At 36.3% G+C, this 22,586-nt stretch overlaps 1 protein-coding gene across 21 annotated transcripts in view; it reads left to right on the top strand.

Moving 5' to 3' along the window:
* LCORL (ligand dependent nuclear receptor corepressor like) overlaps window positions 1-22,586 on the top strand; it is a 186,734-nt gene that overhangs the window by 36,588 nt on the left and 127,560 nt on the right. For all 21 annotated transcript variants that reach the window (XR_010116184.1, XM_055246387.2, XM_055246391.2 and 18 more), the window contains exon 2: window positions 18,521-18,586. Coding sequence is in view for 17 of the 21 variants with exons in the window: in XM_055246387.2 (XP_055102362.1) it covers window positions 18,521-18,586 (66 nt within the window). In the remaining 4 variants the exon portion in view is untranslated. The remainder of the gene's footprint in view (window positions 1-18,520; window positions 18,587-22,586) is intronic.

The raw sequence follows: 22,586 nt of genomic DNA, 5'->3' as shown, positions 1-22,586 counted from the left end.
GGGTTTTCTAGATATACAATCATGTCATCTGCAAACAGGGACAATTTGACTTCCTCTTTTCCTAATTGAATACCCTTTATTTCCTTCTCCTGCCTAATTGCCCTGGCCAGAACTTCCAACACTGTGTTGAATAGGAGTGGTGAGAGAGGGCATCCCTGTCTTGTGCCAGTTTTCAAAGGGAATGCTTCCAGTTTTTGCCCATTCAGTATGATATTGGCTGTGGGTTTGTCATAGATAGCTCTTATTATTTTGAGATACGTCCCATCAATGCCTAATTTATTGAGAGTTTTTAGCGTGAAGGTTGTTGAATTTTGTCAAAGGCCTTTTCTGCATCTATTGAGATAATCATGTGGTTTTTGTCTTTGGTTCTGTTTATATGCTGGATTACATTTATTGATTTGCATATGTTGAACCAGCCTTGCATCCCAGGGATGAAGCCCACTTGATCATGGTGGATAAGCGTTTTGATGTGCTGCTGGATTCGGTTTGCCAGTATTTTGAGGATTTTTGCATCAATGTTCATCAGGGATATTGGTCTAAAATTCTCTTTTTTGGTTGTGTCTTTGCTCGGCTTTGGTATCAGGATGATGCTGGCCTCATAAAATGAGTTAGGGAGGATTCCCTCTTTTTCTATTGATTAGAATAGTTTCAGAAGGAATGGTACCAGTTCCTCCTTGTACCTCTGGTAGAATTCGGCCATGAATCCATCTGGTCCTGGACTCTTTTTGGTTGGTAAGCTATTGATTATTGCCACAATTTCAGAACCTGTTATTGGTCTATTCAGAGATTCAACTTCTTCCTTGTTTAGTCTTCGGAGGGTGTATGTGTCAAGGAATTTATCCATTTCTTCTAGGTTTTCTAGTTTATTTGCATAGAGGTGTTTGTAGTATTCTCTGATGGTAGTTTGTATTTCTGTGGGATCAGTGGTGATATCCTCTTTACTATTTTTTATTGCATCTATTTGATTCTTCTCTCTTTTCTTTTTTATTAGTCTTGCTAGTGGTCTATCAATTTTGTTGATCTTTTCAAAAAACCAGCTTCTGGATTCATTAATTTTTTGAAGGGTTTTTTGTGTCTCTATTTCCTTCAGTTCTGCTCTGATTTTAGTTATTTCTAGCCTTCTGCTAGCTTTTGAATGTGTTTGCTCTTGCTTTTCTAGTTCCTTTTAATTGTGATGTTAGGGTGTCAATTTTGGATCTTTCCTGCTTTCTCTTGTGGGCATTTAGTGCTATAAATTTCCCTCTACACACTGCTTTGGGTGTGTCCCAGAGGTTCTGGTATGTTATGTCTTTGTTCTCATTGGTTTCAAAGAACATCTTTATTTCTGCCTTCATTTCGTTATGTATCCAGTAGTCATTCAGGAGCAGGTTGTTAAGTTTCCATATAGTTGAGTGGTTTTGAGTGAGTTTCTTATCCTGAGTTCTAGTTTGATTGCACTGTGGTCTGAGAGACAGTTTGTTATAATTTCTGTTCTTTTACATTTGCTGAGGAGAACTTTACTTCCAGCTATGGTCAATTTTGGAATAGGTGTGGTGTGGTGCTGAGAAAAATGTATATTCTGTTTATTTGGGGTGGAGAGTTCTGTAGATGTCTATTAGGTCCGCTTGGTGTAGAGCTGAGTTCAATTCCTGGGTATCCTTGTTAACTTTCTGTCTCGTTGATCTGTCTAATGTTGACAGTGGGGTGTTAAAGTCTCCCGTTATTATTGTGTGAGTCTAAGTCTCTTTGTAGGTCACTCAGAACTTGCTTTATGAATCTGGGTGCTCCTGTATTGGGTGCATATATATTTAGGATAGTTAGCTCTTCTTGTTGAGTTGATCCCTTTACCATTATATAATGGCCATCTTTGTCTCTTTTGATCTTTGTTGGTTTAAAGTCTATTTTATCAGAGACTAGGATTGCAACCCGTGCCTTTTTTTGTTTTCCATTTGCTTGGTAGATCTTCCTTCATCCTTTTATTTTGAGCCTGTGTATGTCTTTGCATGTGAGGTGGGTCTCCTGAATACAGCACACTGATGGGTGTTGACTCTTTATCCAATTTGCCAGTCTATGTGTTTTAATTGGAGAATTTAGTCCATTTACATTTAAAGTTAATATTGTTATGTGTGAATTTGATCCTGTCATTATGATGTTAGCTGGTTATTTTGCTCATTAGTTGATGCGGTTTCTTCCTAGCCTCAGTGGTCTTTACAATTTGGCATGATTTTGCAGTGGCTGGTACCGGTTGTTCCTTTCCATGTTTAGTGCTTCCTTCTGGAGCTCTTTTAGGGCAGGCCTGGTGATGACAAAATCTCTCAGCATTTGCTTGTCTGTAAAGTATTTTATTTCTCCTTCACTTATGAAGCATAGTTTGGCTAGATATGAAATTCTGGGTTAAATTCTTTTCTTTAAGAATTCTGGCTTGTAGAGTTTCTGCCGAGAGATCTGCTGTTAGTCTGATGGGCTTCCCTTTGTGGGTAACCCAACCTTTCTCTCTAGCTGCTCTTAATGTTTTTTCCTTCATTTCAACTTTGGTGAATCTGACAATTATGTGTCTTGGAGTTGCTCTTCTTGAAGAGTATCTTTGTGGCGTTCTCTGTATTTCCTGAATCTGAATGTTGGCCTGCCTTGCTATATTGGAGAAGTTCTCCTGGATGATATCCTGCAGAGTGTTTTCCAACTTGGTTCCATTCTCCCTGTCACTTTCAGGTACACCAATCAGATGTAGCTTTGGTCTTTTCACATAGTCCCATATTTCTTCGAGGCTTTGTTCGTTTCTTTTTATTCTTTTTTCTCTAAACTTCTCTTCTTGCTTCATTTCATTCATTTCGTCTTCCATTGTTGATACCCTTTCTTCCAGTTGATTGCATCGGCTACTGAGGCTTCTGCATTCGTCACGTAGCTCTCGTGCCATGGTTTTCAGCTCCGTCAGGTCCTTTAAGGACTTCTCTGCATTGGTTATTCTAGTTATCCCTTCGTCTAATTTTTTTTGAAGCTTTTAACTTCTTTGCCATTGATTCGAATTTCCTCCTGTAGCTCGGAGTAATTTGATTGTCTGAAGCCTTCTTCTCTCAACTCGTCAAAGTCATTCTCCGTCCAGCTTTTTTCCTTTGCTGATTAGGAGCTGCGTTCCTTTGGAGGAGGAGAGGCACTCTGATATTTAGAGTTTCCAGTTTTTCTGCTCTGTTTTTTTCCCATCTTTGTGGTTTTATCTACCTTTAGTGTTTGATGATGGTGACGTACAGATGAGTTTCTGGTGTGGATGTCCTTTCTGGTTGTTAGTTTTCCTTTTACCAGACAAGACCCTCAGCTGCAGATCTGTTGGAGTTTGCTAGAGGTCCACTCCAGACTCTGTTTGCCTGGGTGTCAGCAGCGGTGGCTGCAGAACAGCGGATTTTCATGAACCGCGAATGCTGCTGCCTGATCATTCCTCTGGAAGTTTTGTCTCAGAGGGGTACCCGGCCGTGTGCCGTGTCAGTCTGCCCCTACTGGGTGGGTGCCTCCCAGTTAGGCTGCTCGGGGGTCAGGGACCCACTTGAGGAGGCAGTCTGTCCGTTCTCAGATCTCCGGCTGTGTGCTGGGAGAACCACTACTCTCTTCAAAGCTGTCAAACAGGGACATTTAAGTCTGCAGAGGTTACTGCTGTCTTTTAGTTTGTCTGTGCCCTGACCCCAGAGGTGGAGCCTACAGAGGCAGGCAGGCCTCCTTGAGCTGTGGTGGGCTCCATCCAGTTCGAGCTTCCCGGCTGCTTTGTTTACCTAATCAAGCCTGGGCAATGGTGGGCGGCCCTCCCCCAGCCTTGCTGCTGCCTTGCAGTTTGATCTCAGACTGCTGTGCTAGCAATCAGCAAGACTCCGTGGGCCTAGGACCCTCCTAGCCAGGTGCAGGATATAATCTCCTGGTGTGCCATTTTTTAAGCCCGTTGGAAAAGCGCAGTATTTGGGTGGGAGTGACTCAATTTTCCAGGTGCCGTCTGTCACTCCTGTCTTTGATTAGGAAAGGGAACTCCCTGACCCCTTGCGCTTCCCGAGTGAGGCAATGCCTTGCCCTGCTTCGGCTCGCGCATGGTGCGCTGCACCCACTGTCCTGCACCCACTGTCTGGCACTCCCTAGTGAGATGAACCCGGTACCTCAGATGGAAATGCAGAAATCATCCGTCTTTTGTGTCGCTCACGCTGGGAGTGTAGACTGGAGCTGTTCCTATTCGGCCATCTTGGCTCCTCTTCTCAACTATGCCTGAATTCTTAAAAGACCAACAGTTCAGTTGAGAAGTAGCCAAAGCAGAAATAGCAATAATGGAATTCAGAATATAGATAGAAAAAAAAAAAGATCATTGAGATTCGGGAGAACACCAAGACCCAATCAACAGAAACTAAGAATCACAGTAAAATGATACAGGAGCTGACAAACAAAATAGCCAGTATAAATAAACAAACAACACACCTAACTGATCTGATAAAGCAGAAAAACACACTACAAGAATATCACAATGCAATCATAAGTAGTAACAGCAGAGTAGACCAAGCTGAGGAAGTAATCTCGGAACTTGAAGACTGGCTCTCAGAAATAAGACAGTCAGACAAAATAAAGAAAACAGGATGAAAAGGAAAGAACAAAGCCTCCAACAAATATGGGATTATGTAAAGAGGCCAAACCTACAAATCACTGGCATCCCTGGAAGGGACAGGGAAATAGAAAACAACTTGGAAAACATATTTCAGGGTATCATTCATGAAAACCTCCCCAACCTCACTAGAGAGGCCAACAGTCAAATTCAGAAGATACAGAGAACCCCTGGAAGATTCTGTGCAAGATCATCCCTATGACATGTAATCATTACATTTTCCAAGGTTGTAGTGAAAGAATGTTAAAGGTAGCTGGAGAAAGCGCAGGTCATTTACAAAGGGAACCCTATCAGGCTAATAGCAGACCTCTCAGCAGAAACCCTACAAGCCAGAAGAGATTTGGGGCTTATACTCAACATTCTTAAATAACAATATTCTCAACCAAGATTTTTATATCCAGCCAAACTAAGCTTCCTAAGCAAAGGTGAAATAAGATCCTTTTTAGGTAAGCAAATACTGAGGGTATTTTTTACTATCAGACCTGCCTTACGAGAGATCTTGAAAGGAGCATTAAATGTAGAAAGGAAAGATCATTTCTGGCCAATACAAGAATACTTTAGTACACAGACAAGTGACACTGTAAAGCAACCACACAAACAAGCCAGCATAATAACTAGCTAACAACACAATAACAGGGTCAAATCCACACATATCAATACTAATGTTGAATGTAAATGGGTAAAATGCACTATTTAAAAAGTAGAGAGTATCAATCTGGATAAAAAAGCAAGACCCAATGGTATGCCATCTTCAAGAGACCCACCTCACATACAGTGACAACCATAGGCTGAAAATAAAAGGATGGAGGAAAATCTACCAAACAAACGGAAATGAGAAAAAAGCCAGGTTGCAATCCAAATGTCAGACAAAACAGACTTTAAACCAACAAAGATCAAAAATGGCAAAGAAGAGCATTAAATAAGGGTAAAGGGTTCAATTCAACAAGAAGACCTAACTATTCTAGATATATATGCACCCAGCAGAGGAGCAACCAGATTCATAAAGCAAGTTCTTAGAGACCTACAAAGATACTTATAGACTCCCACACAATAAAAATGGGAGACTTCAGCACTCCCCTGAGAGTAGTATATCAAGGGAGAAAATTAACAAGATGTTCAGGACCTGAATTCACCATTGGACCCAATGGATCTGATAGACCTCTACGGGACTCTCCATCTCAAAACAACAGAGTATACGTACTTCTCGTCACCACATGGCACATGGCACATCACATACTCTAAAACTGACCACACAATTGGACATAATCCTCAGCAAATCCAGAAGAACCAAAATCATATTAAAAACTCTCAGACCACAGCTCAATAAAAATATAAATTAAAACTTTTAAAAAATCACTCAAAACTATGCAATTATATGAAAATTAAACAACGTGCTCCTGAATAGCATGTTGTTTATCTTTTGGATAAATAATGAAATTAAAGCAAAAATCAACAAGTTCTATGAAACTAATGGAACAAAAATACAACATACCAGAATCTCTGGGGCACAACTAAGGCAGTGTTAAGAGAGAAATTTATAGCACTAAATGCCCACATCAAAAAGTTAGAAAGATCTCAGATTAACAGCCTAACATCACAAGTAAAAGAACTAGAGAAGCAAGAGCAAACTAACCCCAAAGTTAGCAGAAAACAAGAAGTAACCAAAATCCGAGCTTAACTGATGGAGATTGAGACAAGAAAAACCATTCAGAAGATCAACGAATTCAGGAGTTGTTTTTTGAAAAAATAAATAAAATACATCACTAGCTAGATAATACAGAAGAGAAAAGACCTAAATAAGCACAATTAGAAAAGACAAAGGGGATGTTAACCATTGACTCCATGGAAATACAAATAACCATCAGAGACTACTACAAACATCCCTATTCATACAAACTAGAAAACCTAGAAAAGATGGACAAATTTCTGGCCACATATAACCCCCCACACACAACTGAACCAGGAAGAAATTGATTCCCTGAAGAGACCAATAATGAGCTCCTAAGTTGAATCAGTAATGAATACCCTACCTACCAACCTGAAAAAGCTCAGGACCAGATAGATTCACAGCCGAATTCTACCAGATACACAAACAAGAGCTGGTACCATTGGTACTGAAACTCTTCCAAAAAATATAGGAAGAGGATCTCCTCCCCAACTCATTGTATGAGGCCAGCATCATCCTGATACCAAAACTTGGCAGAGACACAACAATAAAAGACAACTCCAGGATAATATCCTTGACGAACATAGATGCAAAAATCCTCAACAAAATACTTGGAGACTGAATCCAGCAGCACATCAAAGAGCTAATACACCACTATTAGGTAGGCTTTATCCCTGAGATGCAAGATCGGTTCAACATATGCAAGTCAATAGATGTGATTCATCATATAAACAGAACTAAGGACAAAAACCACATGATTATCTCAGCAGATACAGAAAAGGCTTTCAATGTTTTGATTCAGTTTCCTTTCATGCTAAAAATTCTCAATAAATTAGGTATTAAAGGAACACACCTCAAAATAATAAGAGTCACATATGACAAACTCACAGCCAACATCATACTGAATGAGCAAAAGCTGGAAGCATTACCCTTGAAAACTGGCACATGACAGGGATATCCTCTCTCACTACTTCTATTCAACATAATATTGGAAGTGCTGGCCAGAGTAGTCAGGCAAGAGAAAGAAATAAGCACATCCAAATATGAAAAGAGGAAGTCAAACTATTACTTGTCTGTCAATGACGTGATTCTATATCTAGAAAACCCCATAGTCTTAACCCAAAAGCTCCTTCAGCAGATAAACAACTTCAGCAAAATTTCAGGATACAAAAGCAATGTACAAATATTACTCTCATTCCTATACACCAACAACAGCGAGCCGAGAGCCAAATCAGGAACTCAGTCTCATTCACAGTTGCCACAAAAAGAATAAAATATCCAGGAATACAGCTAACCAGGGAGGTGAAACATCTCTACAATGAGAATTACAAAACACTGCTCAGATAAGTCAGAGATGACACAAACAAAAGGAAAAACATTCTTTGCTCATGGATAGGAAGAATCAATATCATTAAAATTACCATTTTCTCCAAAGCAATTTATAGATTCACTGCTGTTTCTATCAAACTGTCAATAACATTCTTCACAGAACTAGAAACAACTATTTGTAAATTTGTATTGAACCAAAAAAGAGCCTGAATAGCCAAGGCAATCCTAAGCAAAAAGAACAAAGCTAGAGGCATCACATTACCTGACTTCAAACTATACCACAGGACTGCAGTAACTAAAACAACATGGTACTGATATAGAACTAGGCATACAGACCAATTGGATGGAACAGAGAGCACAGAAATAAGGCCATATACCTACAACTATCTAATCTTCAACAAAGCTAACAAAAACAAGTAATGGGGAAAGGACTTCCTTTTCATTAAATGGTGCTGGGATAACTGGCTAGCCGTGTGCAGAAAATTGAAACTAGACCCCTTCCTTATACCTTATAAAAAATTAACTCAAGATGGATTAAAGACTTAAATGTAAAACCCAAAACTATAAATACCCTTGAAGACAACCTAGGCAGTACCATTTAGGACATAGGCATGGGCAAAGATTTCATGACAAAGATGCCAAAAGTAATTGCAATGAAAACAAAAATTGGCAAATGGGAACTAGTTAAAGAACTTCTGCACAGCAAAATAAACTATCAACAGAGTAAAGAGACAGCCTGCAGAATGGGAGAAAATATTTGCAAACTATGCATCTGACAAAGGTTTAATTTCCAGCGTCCATAGGGAACTTACTTAAATTTACAAGAAAAAAAATTTCCATTAAAAAGTGGGCAAAGGACGTGAACGGACACTTTTCAAAAGAAGGTGTGCATGCAGCCAACAAGTATATGAAAACAAGCTCAATATCATGATTAATGGAGAAATGCAAATCAAACCACAGTGAGATAACATTTCACACCAGTCAGAATGGCTGTTACTAAAAAGTAAAATAACATGCTGGCAAGGTTGCGGAGAAAATGGAACACTTACACACTGTTGGTGGGAGGATAAATTAGTTCAACCGTTGTGGACAGCATTGTGGGCAGTTCCTCAAAGAGCTGAAAGCAGAACTACCATTCAAACCAGCAATCCCATTACTGGGTGTATACCCAAAAGAATATAAATTGTTGTATTGTAAAGACGTGTGCACGCATATGTTCATTGCAGCACTATTCACAATAGTAAAGACATGGAATCAACCTAAATGCCCATCATTGATAGATTGGATAAAGAAAATATCTTGTATACACACATACACACATACACACACACACACACACACACACACACACACACACACACACACACACACACGGAATACTATGCAGCCATGAAAAAGAACAAGCTCATGCCCTTTGCAGGGACATAAATGGAGCTGGAGACCATCATCCTTAGCAAACTAACACAGGAATAGAAAATCAAATACCACCTATTCTACCATATAAATGATGAGAACACATGGATTCAAAGGGGGGAGCAACAGACATTGGGACCTGCTTGAGGATGGAGGGTGTAAGGAGCAAGAGGATCAGAAAAAATAACTATTGGGTATTAGGCTTATTACCCAGGCAATGAAATAGTCTACACCAAACCCCTGTGACATCAGTTTGCCTATGTAACAAACCTGCACATGTACCCCTGAATCTAAAATAAAAGTAATAAGAAAAGCCTGGATGACTCTAGCCTGTCATCCAGGCTAGAGTGCAGGAGCGTGATCATGGCTTAGCTCACTGCAGCCTCAACCTTCTGGGTTCAGGTGATCCTCGCACTTCAGCCTTCTGAGTAGCTGGGACTACAGGTGCATGCCACCACACCCAGCTAATTTTTTTTATATAGAGAGAGATGAGATTTCACCATGTTTCCCAGACTCAAGCAGTCTGCCCACCTCAGCCTTCCAAAGTGCTGGGATTACAGTCATGAGCCACCGTGTCTGGCTGAAGGAAATCTGAAGGTAGAATATGTAAAATATACTGAAACTCAATAATAATCAGAGAACTGCAAATTAAAACAATAAATAATTTGGTACTCATGTGTTGGACAAATATGAAGGCTGATAACTTTTGGTGACCATTTGGGGACAATAGGAACTCAAACATTGCTGATAAGATTGTTAGGATGATTCAGCCATACAATGCAATATTTATTGTAGTAAAGTTCAAAATATTCATAGTCTAAGGTTAAGTAATCCCACTTAAAGATTTGTACTCAGTAGAAACTACCAGTGGGACAGGATAAGCCATTTATGAAAGGTTCCGGTGCAGCAATGTTTGTAATAACAATAACAACAAAAAAGTTATATAGCTTTCAGTAGGGAAATAGGTAACTATGTACTTATACAAATGAACTCTATAGTGTAATCAATCTTAAAGAACTAAGAATTTTGGTCTTTGGAAGGGTTAAGTTATCTAAGTCAGTGGTCCCTAACCTTTTTGGCACCAGGGACCAGTTTTGTGAAAGACAATTCATCCATGGACAGGGGACATGGTTTTGTGATGAAACTGTTCCCCCTCAGATCATTAGGCATTAGATTCTTATAAGGAGTACACAACCCAGAATACCTCACAAGTGCAGTTGACAATAGGGCTCACACTTCTGTGGGAATCTGATCTAACAGGAGGCACAGCTCAGGAGGTAATGCTTGCTTGCCCACTGCTCACCTCCTGCTGTGTGGTCCCTTTCCTAACAGGCCACAGACTGGTACTGGTCCATGGCCCTGGGGGTTGGGGACTCCTGCTCTGAATCAACCTTTCTTCTAAAAACAATGAAAAGTGCTGGATTTTTAAAAAGTTTAAAATGGCTAAGAGTTAAAAAGGCAGTTGAGAATACCCAAGCTAATTTTAGAGGTTAAGTAGAAAATCAGAGGTAAAAAGCTGCTTAAGCTTGAAGTCTTTGTTAGTACCACATATTTGTGTTTTCATGGCTGTTTAAACAAAAGGATCACAATTCTAGGGCAATGGCCTGTCCAAATAGTTCTATGGGAGATTGTCTTTACATTAAGCTGTGACATCAAAGAGTTATGCTTTAGGATAAAAGCAAGTCAATCTAAATCATCTTGCCTTTCTCCAGTCCCAGAAGTTTGCCTTGGTGATGATCAGAGCGGGACAAGAAAAGTAAAGGTAGAAAAATATCAAATATTGAACTTGCCACAGACCAGCCCTCTAGTAGATCTGTACCCTGAGTCAATCAAGGAACTTCAAGCCATGAAATTAGTTTGAAGCAGGTATGAGTTTTGTAATGAATACCACAAGTTTAGTGGCACATGACAAATTTAGTATCTTATAGTCCTGGAGGTGAGAGATCTGAAATGGGTCTCACTGGGCTAATATCAAACTGTAGGCAGGGCCGTGTTGCTTTATGAAGGCTCTAGGCCAGAATCAATTTTCCTGCATTTCCCAGCTTTTACAGGCTGCTAGCATTCAATGGCATGAGGTCTTCTTTTATTTCCAAAGCCAGCAGTGGCTGGTTGGTTCTCACAATTTCATCTCTCTTTTCTGATTCCTCTGCCTCCTTCCCAATTTAAGGACCCTTGTGATTATGTTGAATCCACCAGTATAATCTTATTTTAAGGTCAGCTGATAAACAACCTTAATTCCATCTGCATCCTGTTTCCCCCTTGCCATGTAGCATAGTTTGCTCAAGGGTACTGGGTATTAGAACTCTCTGGAGGAGAGCACTTCCATTCTAGGCCTTAGGGAATTTGATCTTTTGAGGGCAAAAGCCATTAAGTACTGAATTAATTGCATGAAGAAACAAGGCAAGATGAGCAAGAGGCATCAGACTGCAGAAACAGACTTATTCAAGAAAAAGTATTGAAATGATTAGATACCAATTTAATTTTTTAACACTGATTTTAAAATATTTCTTATTTAAAGAAATAAATTATAGACCTAAATAGCTGCAAAGTATGGAGAGCTATTAAAAAGTTTTTAAGTTTTCAAAAAGAACAGAATAAAGCTTGTATAAATTGCTGAAATTAACAAGTCAGAGGATGAACGTCCATCTCTGTGCATGAGGATGTAATAGAGTTTGGACTTATCTTCTCCTGTAGACAGCTAGGAAACTGGACCATATATGCACAGACAGTGGAAAACAGGGAGCACAAAACTGGTCCCTGAGAAGAAGGAAACTAATGATTTAGGCCATATGATCATGCCAGCTTTTTTGCCTGTAGGTAATTTGCAGATTATAGCACAGGCAGAGTTGGCCTAAAAAGAGCCCAGTGGGCTTGCTGACTTAAGAAGGCAAAAAACCAAACACTGCATGTTCTCACTCATAGGTGGGAATTGAGCAATGAGAACACATGGACACAGGAAGGGGAACATCACACACTGGGGCCTGTTGTGGGGTGGGGGGAGGGGGGAGGGATAGCATTAGGAGATACACCTAATGCTAAATGTCGAGTTAATGGGTGCAGCACGCCAACATGGCACATGTATACATATGTAACAAACCTGCACGTTGTGCACATGTACCCTAAAACTTAAAGTATAATAATAAAAAAAAAAAAAGAAGGCAGAGATCTGCCTTTAGTGTATTGTGAGTGACTGGAATTTATGAGGGCATTGTACCAGAACGGAGAGAGCTGCAGAGAGAAAGAGCTCAAGAAATCAGCATGCAGTGCCCTTGAATCTGGCTGAAAACCAGTTCGTGTGTGTAGGGTGACACCCATAAAACCTGACAAATAACACCTTTGGGAAAGCAGTTTCTGGGACCTATAATGCAAACAATTTTCAGAACTTATACAGGGATGGCAATTATTATTCAAGTTCCCACCACCCAAAGTGAAAGCAGTCACTGAAGCCAAGAAAACTAAACTTTTTTTTTTTTTTTTTTGGGACAAGGTCTTGCTCTATTGCCCAGACTGGTGTACAGTGATGTGATCATAGCCCACTTCAGACTGCAACTTCTGGCTCAAGCATTCCTCCACTTCAGCCACCCAATTAGCTGAGACCACAGGTGTGTGCCACCACTCTGGGCCAGTTTTTTAGATGTTTTTGTAGAGAAGGGGTCTTGCTTTGTTGGCCATGCTAGTCTCAAACTCTTGGTCTCAAGCAATCTTCTTAACCTCACCCTCTCAAGTTCTTTGTATTATAGGCATGAGCCACTGTGCCCAGCCCCTTAAAAACCTCAGAATGAACTTTAAGTAACTTCCTGAATAAACATGGTCTGACTCCCTTTAAAAAATGGGGAACCCAGCACTCACAGTGTAAAATTCACAATGTCTCGCATTCAAGCAAAAGTACTAGATATGCAAAAAAGCAGAAAAATACCATTCATAATTGGGAGAACATCAGTAGAAATAGAACCAGAAATAATAGATGATATGCAAAGAAATATATTAAAACTGCTAAGTTTGCTAAGTTATGTTAAAGGACTAAGAAGATAACATGAACATAAGAGGGAAATGGAGGATTTAGGATAGAAACAAATGGTTTGCTGCATCAAATAGATACCAATACAGAAACAAAAAAAAGATCAGTCGTCTCACACCATCGACAAAAAGTAATCAAAATGGGCCACAGACCTAAATGTAAAATTTAAATCTCTATAACTTTTAGGAGAAAGCCTTTGCATCCTTGGGGTAAAGAAAATGATTGTTAGAGCAGAAAAACCACTGTAAAGAAAAAAACTGGGTAAATTAATCATCAAAATTAACAACTATTGTTCTTTGGGAAACACCATTAAGAAAACAAAAATGCAAATGATAGACTAGGAGAAATATTCACAACATATATTATTAGACAAAGGAATTGTATCCAGAATATATCTTAAAACAAAATAGGAAAGGCTCTTATAATGCCATAATAAAATGTCTGACAACCCAATTAAAAATTTTGCAAATGATTTGAACAGAGGTATCTGAAGTAAGCCTGTGAAAAGATGATCAATAGGGAAATACAAATTAAAACTGCATGGAGACATGAGGACATTAGAATGTTTTCTACAAATCACTCCATTTATTTATTTATTTATTTATTTATTTATTTATGTTTTAGAAGAAAGCAAAAGAAAAACACAACTAACCAAGTGGTGATTGGGATGTGAATCAGCCATGGTAACTTTCATACATGGATGGCAGATGGCAGGAATGTAAAATGATAACAATAACTTTGAAAACAGTTTGGTTTCTTAAAAAACTAAATGTAACCCTACTATACAACCCTACAATTACACTGTTAATTATTTACACAAGAAAAATGAAAACATATATCCACCAACTTCTGAATAGATTAAAAATTGTAATATATCTAATATAATGGAATATACTGAGAAATAAACTAGTGATAACCAGCAAGGATACAGAGAAAGCTAAAAATTATTCTATTGAGTGAAAAAGACCAGCCCCCACAAAAGAGAGTCTGTTCTGTAAGATTCGATTCTCATGAAAGTCTAGAAAATAGAAACTAATCTGCCATAGAAATCAAAATATTTCTGCAGACTTGGTGAGCTCAATAATCAAAATAATTCTGCAGATTTAGTGAGCTCAACCAAGAAAACCATGCCAAGACACATAATCATCATAATGCTGAAAATCAATGATAAAAAGAAAATCTTAAAAGCAGTCAGAAAAAGGCACATTATGATGTACAGAGGAACAGAGGAAGGAAAGATTGTAAACTTGCCAGCAACTATGCAAACCACTAGACAGTGAAAGCACATCTTCAGTGTACCAAAAAAAACTGTCAACCTACAACTTTATCCTCAAAACAACATTTTTTAAAAAATTGAGACAAATGATTTTGTCTTTTAGGAAAAATGGTAGCTAGTAGAAGATCTTTAAGCATAGGTCTACAAACACTAAAAAGTGACATTGTGAGTAAATTTAAAAGACTTTCTAATGTTTTAATATGTTTAAAATGTTTTCAAGTAAGTTATATATAATGAGATTTGATCCTTATGTTACATACTATGTATTGATTCTTACATTACATACTAAGTGGTACTATAATGTTTTAAAGTAGATGGTGAAAAGCTAAAATGAATATTGTAAACCTTAGGGCAAGCCCTAAAAAAACTAGAAGACTTATGGCTATTAAGTTTATGGTGGCAACAAAATGGAATACTACAAACTTCTCATTTAACTTAAAATAATATTGTGGAGTGGAGAATGGGGAGGGATGTATAACAGAGGAAATAAATAGCAAATAAGATGGTAGATATAAACCCAACTATTTTAATAAATACATTCAATTTTAATGGTCTAAACACTGTCCTCAAAAAACAGATATTTTCAGTCTGGATAAAAATGCAAGATTCAACTCTGTTGTCCACAAGAAACTCAATTTGAATATAAAGACAGGTTAAAAGTTAAAGAATTGGAAAAAATACATAATGAAAATGCTGCTAATCATAAGAAAGTTGGTGTAGCTGATATAACAGTAGACGCAATAGAATTCAGAACAAGGACAAGGAGGAGCATTTTATAATGATGATATCAATTCACAAAGAGGACATAAAAATATGCAATATAAATGTACCCAATAACAGAGCATCAAAATTGGCAAAAAGGAGAAAGGACAGAAAATCATGAGAGATAAAAGACCCAAAGAACATTATCAATCAGCTAAATCCTAATTAATATTTATAGTACATTCCTCCCAGTAACTACAGACACACATTCTTTTCCGTGTTACATGGAATATTCACCAGTGTAGAACATATGCTATTGATAAATTCAGTGTCAGGAAATTTACAATGACTGTAATCTTACATGTTTTACAACCACAAAGAATCTTGTACATTTCAATAACAGGCTGGGCCCAGTGGCTCAAGTCTGTAATCCCAGCACTTTGGGAGGCTGAGACAGATGGATCACCTGAGGTCAGGAGTTTGAGACCAGCCTGACCAACATGGTGAAACCTCATCTCTACTAAAAATACAAAAATAGCCGAGCATGATGGCATGTGCCTTTAGTCCTAGCTACTCGGGAGGCTGAGGCAGGAGAATTCACGTGTACCCAGGAGGTGGAGGTTGCAGTGAGCCGAGATCACACCACTGCACTCCAGCCTGAGTGACACAGCAAGATTCTGTCCCAAAAAAACAAAAAGAATTCAGCAGAGAAAGATTTCTGAATAATACCTAAATATTTGAAATTAAGCAACACGTTTATATCCTATGGGTAAAATAAGACATCATAAGGGAAATTACAAACAATTTGAACTAAATGAAAATAAAGAGTATATCACAGTTTATGGGTTAGAGCTATTCTAGTGAATAGAGGGGAATTTATAGCTTTAAATGCTTTTATTGGAAAAGAACAAAGGTCTCAAATTAATGATCTAGGCTTCCACCTTAAAAACTTAGAAAACTAAGTTTCAGTGAAAATAAAAAATAATTAGAAGGCTATAAAGAGGAAAGGGCAGAAATGAAAAACAGAAAATGAGTGATCAAGAAAGAAAATAATTGAAACCAAAAGTTGATCTTTTATAAAAAGATCAATAAAATTACTCAATTTTTAGTCAAGTAATCAATGAAAAAGGAGAGAAGATACCTAAACTGATATCAGAAATGAAAGAGGGACACAACTACAGATTCTTCAGATGGTAAAGGGTATTAAAAATCTTTTGAGCAACTTTTTGCCAGTAAGTGCTGTAATTTATACAAATTACCAAAACTGAATAAGAAATCGATAGCCTAGTTTTTTATTGATTTTTAAAAACTGGACTTATGATTAAAGTTTTACCACAAAGAGAGCTCCAAGTCTTATTAATAATTAATAAATATTATAATACACAAACTCAAAAAATGGTGAAGTTTGGATTATTTCCCAGTTTGCTTTATGAGGCCAGCATTACTCTGTTACCAAAACCAAATAAAACCATTACAGGAGAAAAGATGCTTTGGAATGGGCTTTGGGATGTTCCAGGTGATTACTCAGAAGGGCAGAAGGGTACCATTTGAGTTGATGGAAATAGTTTCTGTCTTGGTTGTGTTCTTGGCAAAATGAAAGTATGGATTTTCAAAAGTTACTGAAGTTTATTTTTAAAATGGATACCTTGTATTATATGAAAATTATACCTCAATAAAGTTGACTTTTTTAAACAAAAAGATGTATTTGTCAGCAGATTGAACCATAAGAATTTCATGAAGTGGAATAGATAGTAGAAGAAATTAACTAAAATGCAGTAAAGAAAGCTAAAGAGACATAAAATGCAGAAGAGAGATAGTAGCATGAAGACTATAATGAGACCAACTAATACACTTTTGATCAGTCTTAGGAACTATGTTATCAGCAACAGATGCTCGCAAGTGCAGTAATATTTTTGAAGCACGTTGATGACAGAAAAATAGAGTATCTTCTACTCTAAAATAGAAGAACCCTTCTATAGAAGGATTTGGGCTTAATCTGCCTGAGTCTCTACCCAGTATGATAGCTTGCTTGAGCAGTAGGTAGTTCATTCACTTTTTTACCAGGAAATTTCTACTCATGGGAACTAGTACTGTCATTTCACAAAAGATTTTATTTCATTACATATTTACCAAGTATCATGATAGCTACCTTACTTTGTGAAATCTAAGACATTATTAGTTGTGGGATGCATCAGTAGTTCATGTTTTATTAAATGAAAAACTGTGGCTAGTTTTTTACTATGACAGTAGATTCTATGATGAGTCTTGATTTTGGAGATGTTAATGTTTTTCAAAAGCATCTTATAACTTATGAAATAAATATTTCTATAGAAGTATTAATAATGTTTTACAATTTAGGAATACCACCGAGAAAATCTACTTTTTCTTTGATTTATAGGGTCTGTCATGCCATATTTAGTTTTTTCCTCCCAAATCCACACATGGCTTACATTATTTCCTTTTCTTAGCTTCTCAATTATTTTGCCATCAGGATCATATTTTTTTTGGATGCCTATAGTTGATTGGTGCTTAAAATTAAATATGTTACAGACTTCAAAGTCGAAAATTGTAAAATCTTAAAACGAGTATGTCCAGAAAGTGGAATACTTGGGAAATTAATAAACTAGGGTTTTGTTAACTTGACAAGATTTTCAGTAATTTTTTTTACCTCAAATTTAGGGCAATCTATAGCAATGACCAAATGTTTGTGTTTTAATTTTTTTTTTTTTTTTTTTTTGAGACGGAGTCTTTCTCTGTCCCCCAGGCTGGAGTGCACTGGCACGATCTCGGCTCACTGCAAGCTCCACCTCTCGGGTTCATGCCATTCTCCCGCCTCAGCCTCCTGAGTAGCTGGGATTACAGGCGCCCGCCACCACGCCCAGCTAATTTTTTGTATTTTTAGTAGAGACGGGGTTTCACCGTGTTAGCCAGGATGGTCTCGATCTCCTGACCTCGTGATCCGCCCGCCTCGGCCTCCCAAAGTGCTGGGATTACAGGCTTGAGCCACCGCGCCCGGCCTGTGTTTTAATTTTTACAAGTAGGTTTAAATTTTATACATCGTATGTTTAACAGAAAGATTTCTCCCTATTGATCCTCATTTACTCATTCTTGTAATTGATGTTAAAGATGCTATTTTTTATATTTACTTTTTTAGAACAAACATAAACAATTATAATATGTGTCTTCTAATTATTTTTCCCCTCTCTACAAGATTCTTACATATAAAATCTGCCCATAATATTTTACCCAGGAATACTTATAAATGATAAAGTTGTTTAGTTGTTTTAGTAGTGAATATTTCCATTTTGATATTTTAATTTCTTTACAGTCACGTAATTTCTGGTAGTCATTGTGTGACTATTATATTGTATATTGCCTACTTCAGCTTAATGCAGCTAGAGGAAAAATACTTATGGTATGTTAATTTGCTGATTGATACAGAGTTTATGACTTTAAATTGTAAAATGTAACTTTTCTAGTAGTTAATGTACTTTTCTCTCTTTAAAAACACAGGTTTTGAGAGTATTTTAGAAGGGCTTTATGGACCACGGCTACGAAGAGACCTCAGTTTATTCGAAGGTAATTTTTAAAATTTTATTTAAAAGTTGTCATTTCCCATCCTGTTTAACAAATGAAAAGTTGTTGTTCTATACTAACTTTATATTAAACATGAATTTATAATCCCATTTAATTAGAAAATATTTTAAAATTAATAAAGTAATCCAGATATTTTTATTACATACCATATTTTTTAAAAATTTTGTATACTAAATCAAAATAGGAAATAAAGCTTGTTTGGGGGTCAATGGTGTAATTTAATTTTTGTTGTTTTATAAATTCCATGCCCTAACTTACGATTAAATAAGATTTAAATAAATAAATGTTAATTAAATTAATTGAGTTAGGTAATTGCTTAATCAAATTATTAAACTTTAATTGAATTATTTAATTCAATTTAAGTAAATGTTCAATTGAATAATTGCCTTCTAAAAAGGTTTATCACCCAAATTTTTACTTTTGTTTGTTCTTTTAATATTTTTCTTAGTTGAACACGTGAATATTGGGAAGGAAGAAACAATGGCTAAGTGAACTAATATATTGACTTCCTTTTATTTGTTTTTGTTAGGACATCTCTAATATCTAAGAGCTAGAGTTGTAAAACATTTTTTAAATGAGGAATTTATAGAAAATATTGAGTAGAAGTCAGGAGATTAATTTTTTCTAGTTTTACTGAGTTTGGCAGTCACTTAAGTCACTTAAACCTGTAAGGTCAACATATTTCTAACCCATAAACTTGGCTCTTCACCAGCACAGTTTTCAAAAATAAGTAGAGCCTTTGTTGCTATTGTTCAAAGGAGAAGTGTCCTTGGTAGTGATACTATAGCAATGATGCTAATATTTGATCAATTAAAAAATTTTTTTTAACTTAACGTGAATACATTTCTTATTAGGCGTGACCTGCTTTGATTTTTTTTTCAACTGTCATATCCAAGGGATATTACTAAGTAATAACTTACAAGATTTTCTTAGTTTCTTAATATAAATTTTAAATATTGAATACAATTTATTATTTTAGGATTAGATTGTGTTCCCAAAGTGTTACATCCTACTTATAAATTTTTTGTTTAATTACCATCATATTTTATGCAATTTAGGCCAAAGAACAAGTTTACTATCAGATTGAAAGTAATTTATTTTTAATGATAAAATCTAATGCTTTTAAAGTTGTGTATTAATGCATTTTGAGCTCCTATATATTACTAGTACAGCCATTCTAAAAGAAGCAGTTTTATCAATAAATATTCAAAGCCTAAAAAACACATACCTACACTGTATTTTTAGGTATCACAAGAAAATAATCAAATAAGTATGCAAAACATATATTCTGTGTAAGGCTGCTCATTATAGTTCATTCAAGCTGTTTCTAGTTTTTTTTTTTTCGCTATTATGTATTTAAAAAGAGGCTATTTAATATTTTGTATTTATAATTCGGATACATGCAGATATTAACAGTTATGTTGTTGAGTTTATTAATGACGTGGAAGAATTGTTAGACTGAAGAAAAGCAAGTGCAGTGTATATATATTGTATATTGACTCATTCTATTTTTGTAAACAAAACAAAAACAAAAAAAGAAAAGCATGTATGTTTTGGACTAGAAAGAAAAGACATCAAAATGTTTGTCGTGGTTGTATTTGAAGTATGGATTATGGATAGTTTTGGTTTCCTTTTATATATGTGGCTTTTTCCAAAATCAAACGTGTTATATAATTTTTAAAATATGAAAATTATGAAACTTTTAAATAGCACACTTTGTATATGGCTAAGAGCATTATCTATTTTTACCAACAATTAGTTTTTCCAGTCATTTTGATCATATTATATGTGTAATGCTAGTGTGGAATATCAGATGAACTTTATCCAATATTATAAATTACAGAACCATAAAGGAAATAGGATTTTATTTGGGTTCTCATATGTATAAACACTTTCTTTGACATGTAACCTGTGTTTTCTTAAACTGTCCTTGAGATGGGAATGGGATCTTGCAAGAATATAGGAACATAGCATGTTTTCATTCTTTCCCATGAGGTTTTTAGAGAACTTGTGGATTATCTTAAATGTATTGCAACAGCTTTAAGGCCTTTGAGGTTCTCAAACCTTGAAGACAAGGATATGGCGTTAAACCTTGTATTCGTAGCAACTAGTCAGTGCTCAAAAGTGTCTTTATTGCCCATTGAAGCCCTTGGGCTCCTGGCTGCTGTCTGGCAATGTAGGTTACAGGTTTGCAGCTGTTAACGTTCTATTGCTGATGATACAGGCAGCCTGGAACTCGGATTGCCACTCCAAGAAATACTACCTTGTGTATTCAGAGTTTTATATTTTACATTATACTGTTTGTTATTTATTATAGCCTCCTCTTCCAAAGGCTGTAGCTCAGATACTCTTGGAAGCTTTTGATCTGTGATGTAATTGCAATACCACATAAACAGGTTAGCTGTTTTATAGCTTGCTTGGAAATGCAGAGCACAAGGAAAGAACATTTTTGTAGATATATCTGAAATGTTATAGTACAATTCATTTACAAAATGAGTAGTGTTGGTTTAGATTTTCTACTTTGGTTTTTGATTGAGCTATTTCTGGATCTTGTATCAGGTCAGTTTTATGTGCTGTTGTTACTTTCCACGGTACTATGGTACTTTCCATTCTACTGAGACACAAAGTATCTCTAAGGATCCTTCTCTCTTTTGTATAAATACATGTTTTAAATTAAGGAAGTGATAGTGGTGATGGTGGGTATAAATACATGTTTTAAGTTAAGGAAGTGATAGTGATGATAGTCAGAAGTTTTCTGCTCATCTTTGTTAATGTTGAGCAGGGTAATTCAGTTTTGAATCACAAAGCTGAAAGTACATATGAAAGATATCCCAGCAATATATTACCAGTCAGATGGAACAATACCCATACACAACACGACTTTAAGGGTGGAGACTCCAAAATGTACCCATTCCAGTGTTTTATTATTCTTATGACTTAAGAGAGCTTTTTTTCTGAAATCTCTTAATTTTAATCATTTCTTATTTTAACATAGATTTGCACTGAATTAAATATTTTTATCTGAAATATTTAAGCAATGCTAATTTTAGTTTAACCAGTTTTTCTGCCGAGTTTACGAATGAACAAAGGAAAAATCTAAAGAATCAAGAATTTAACCCATGCTTGATGTTTCTTCAGTCTTCCTTCAGGATAATATAATTCTTGTATATTCTTGTATGTTATCCTGAATTCTTTTTAGTTATGAAATTAAATGCATATTATATACACTTAAGTTAATTATACTTTTAGTTTGCAAACCTACTGTTTTCTCTTGAAAAATATATTCTAAAGTTCATCCTACTACCTTAAAAATCAACTTTGGCACAGCATTTTAAAGGTAAAGACTTTTTATCTTACACGCTAGTGTTTTGAGAGGTTTACATTTTAATTTTTGAATTTAATTCGCAACCGCCTCCAGATTGAGTGGTTTTGAAAGAAACTTTTGAGTGCTGCTTATTTTTAATTTGTTAGAAACAAAATCTTCTTTAGTCTGTCTTATGACTGTCCTTATGAAGAAAGCATAACTATTCTTTCTTTTTGGAGTGAGGTCTCCAAAGAAGTCACGAACTTCACACATTTGTGTACTTTTAGAAGAGTTCCCAGTACTCTATGCCTGTCTTGCTCCTCCATCTACCCTAACTGCACTTCTGGCATCATAGGACTTTTTAATCAAAAACTACTCATTTCCTACCTTAGTTAATCTTTTATGTCTTATTGGTAGGTCAGTTTCTTTCATCTGGCTGGAGGAAGGGGTCATCTGATTTTATATACTTGACTATGTATATTTTCAAAAATATGAATAGATTGTATGTGGCATGAACCTCAATGCATTAGGCTTGTAGAAACTGGTAAATGCGTACTATTTTTTCTCTAGGTGTGGCAACATATCAAAGGCATTATTTGTATCAGAGATTTGCAAGTTACAGCATGTGGGCTAAATCCAGCTTGTTGACTGTTTTTGAATGGCTTATGAACTAAAAAT

Source organism: Symphalangus syndactylus, chromosome 16 (genome assembly GCF_028878055.3).
Source record: "Symphalangus syndactylus isolate Jambi chromosome 16, NHGRI_mSymSyn1-v2.1_pri, whole genome shotgun sequence".
In the NCBI taxonomy this organism is placed as follows: domain Eukaryota; kingdom Metazoa; phylum Chordata; class Mammalia; order Primates; family Hylobatidae; genus Symphalangus; species Symphalangus syndactylus.
The sequence above is the reverse complement of the archived record's forward strand: the minus strand, read 5'-3'. Positions and strand labels throughout refer to the sequence as shown.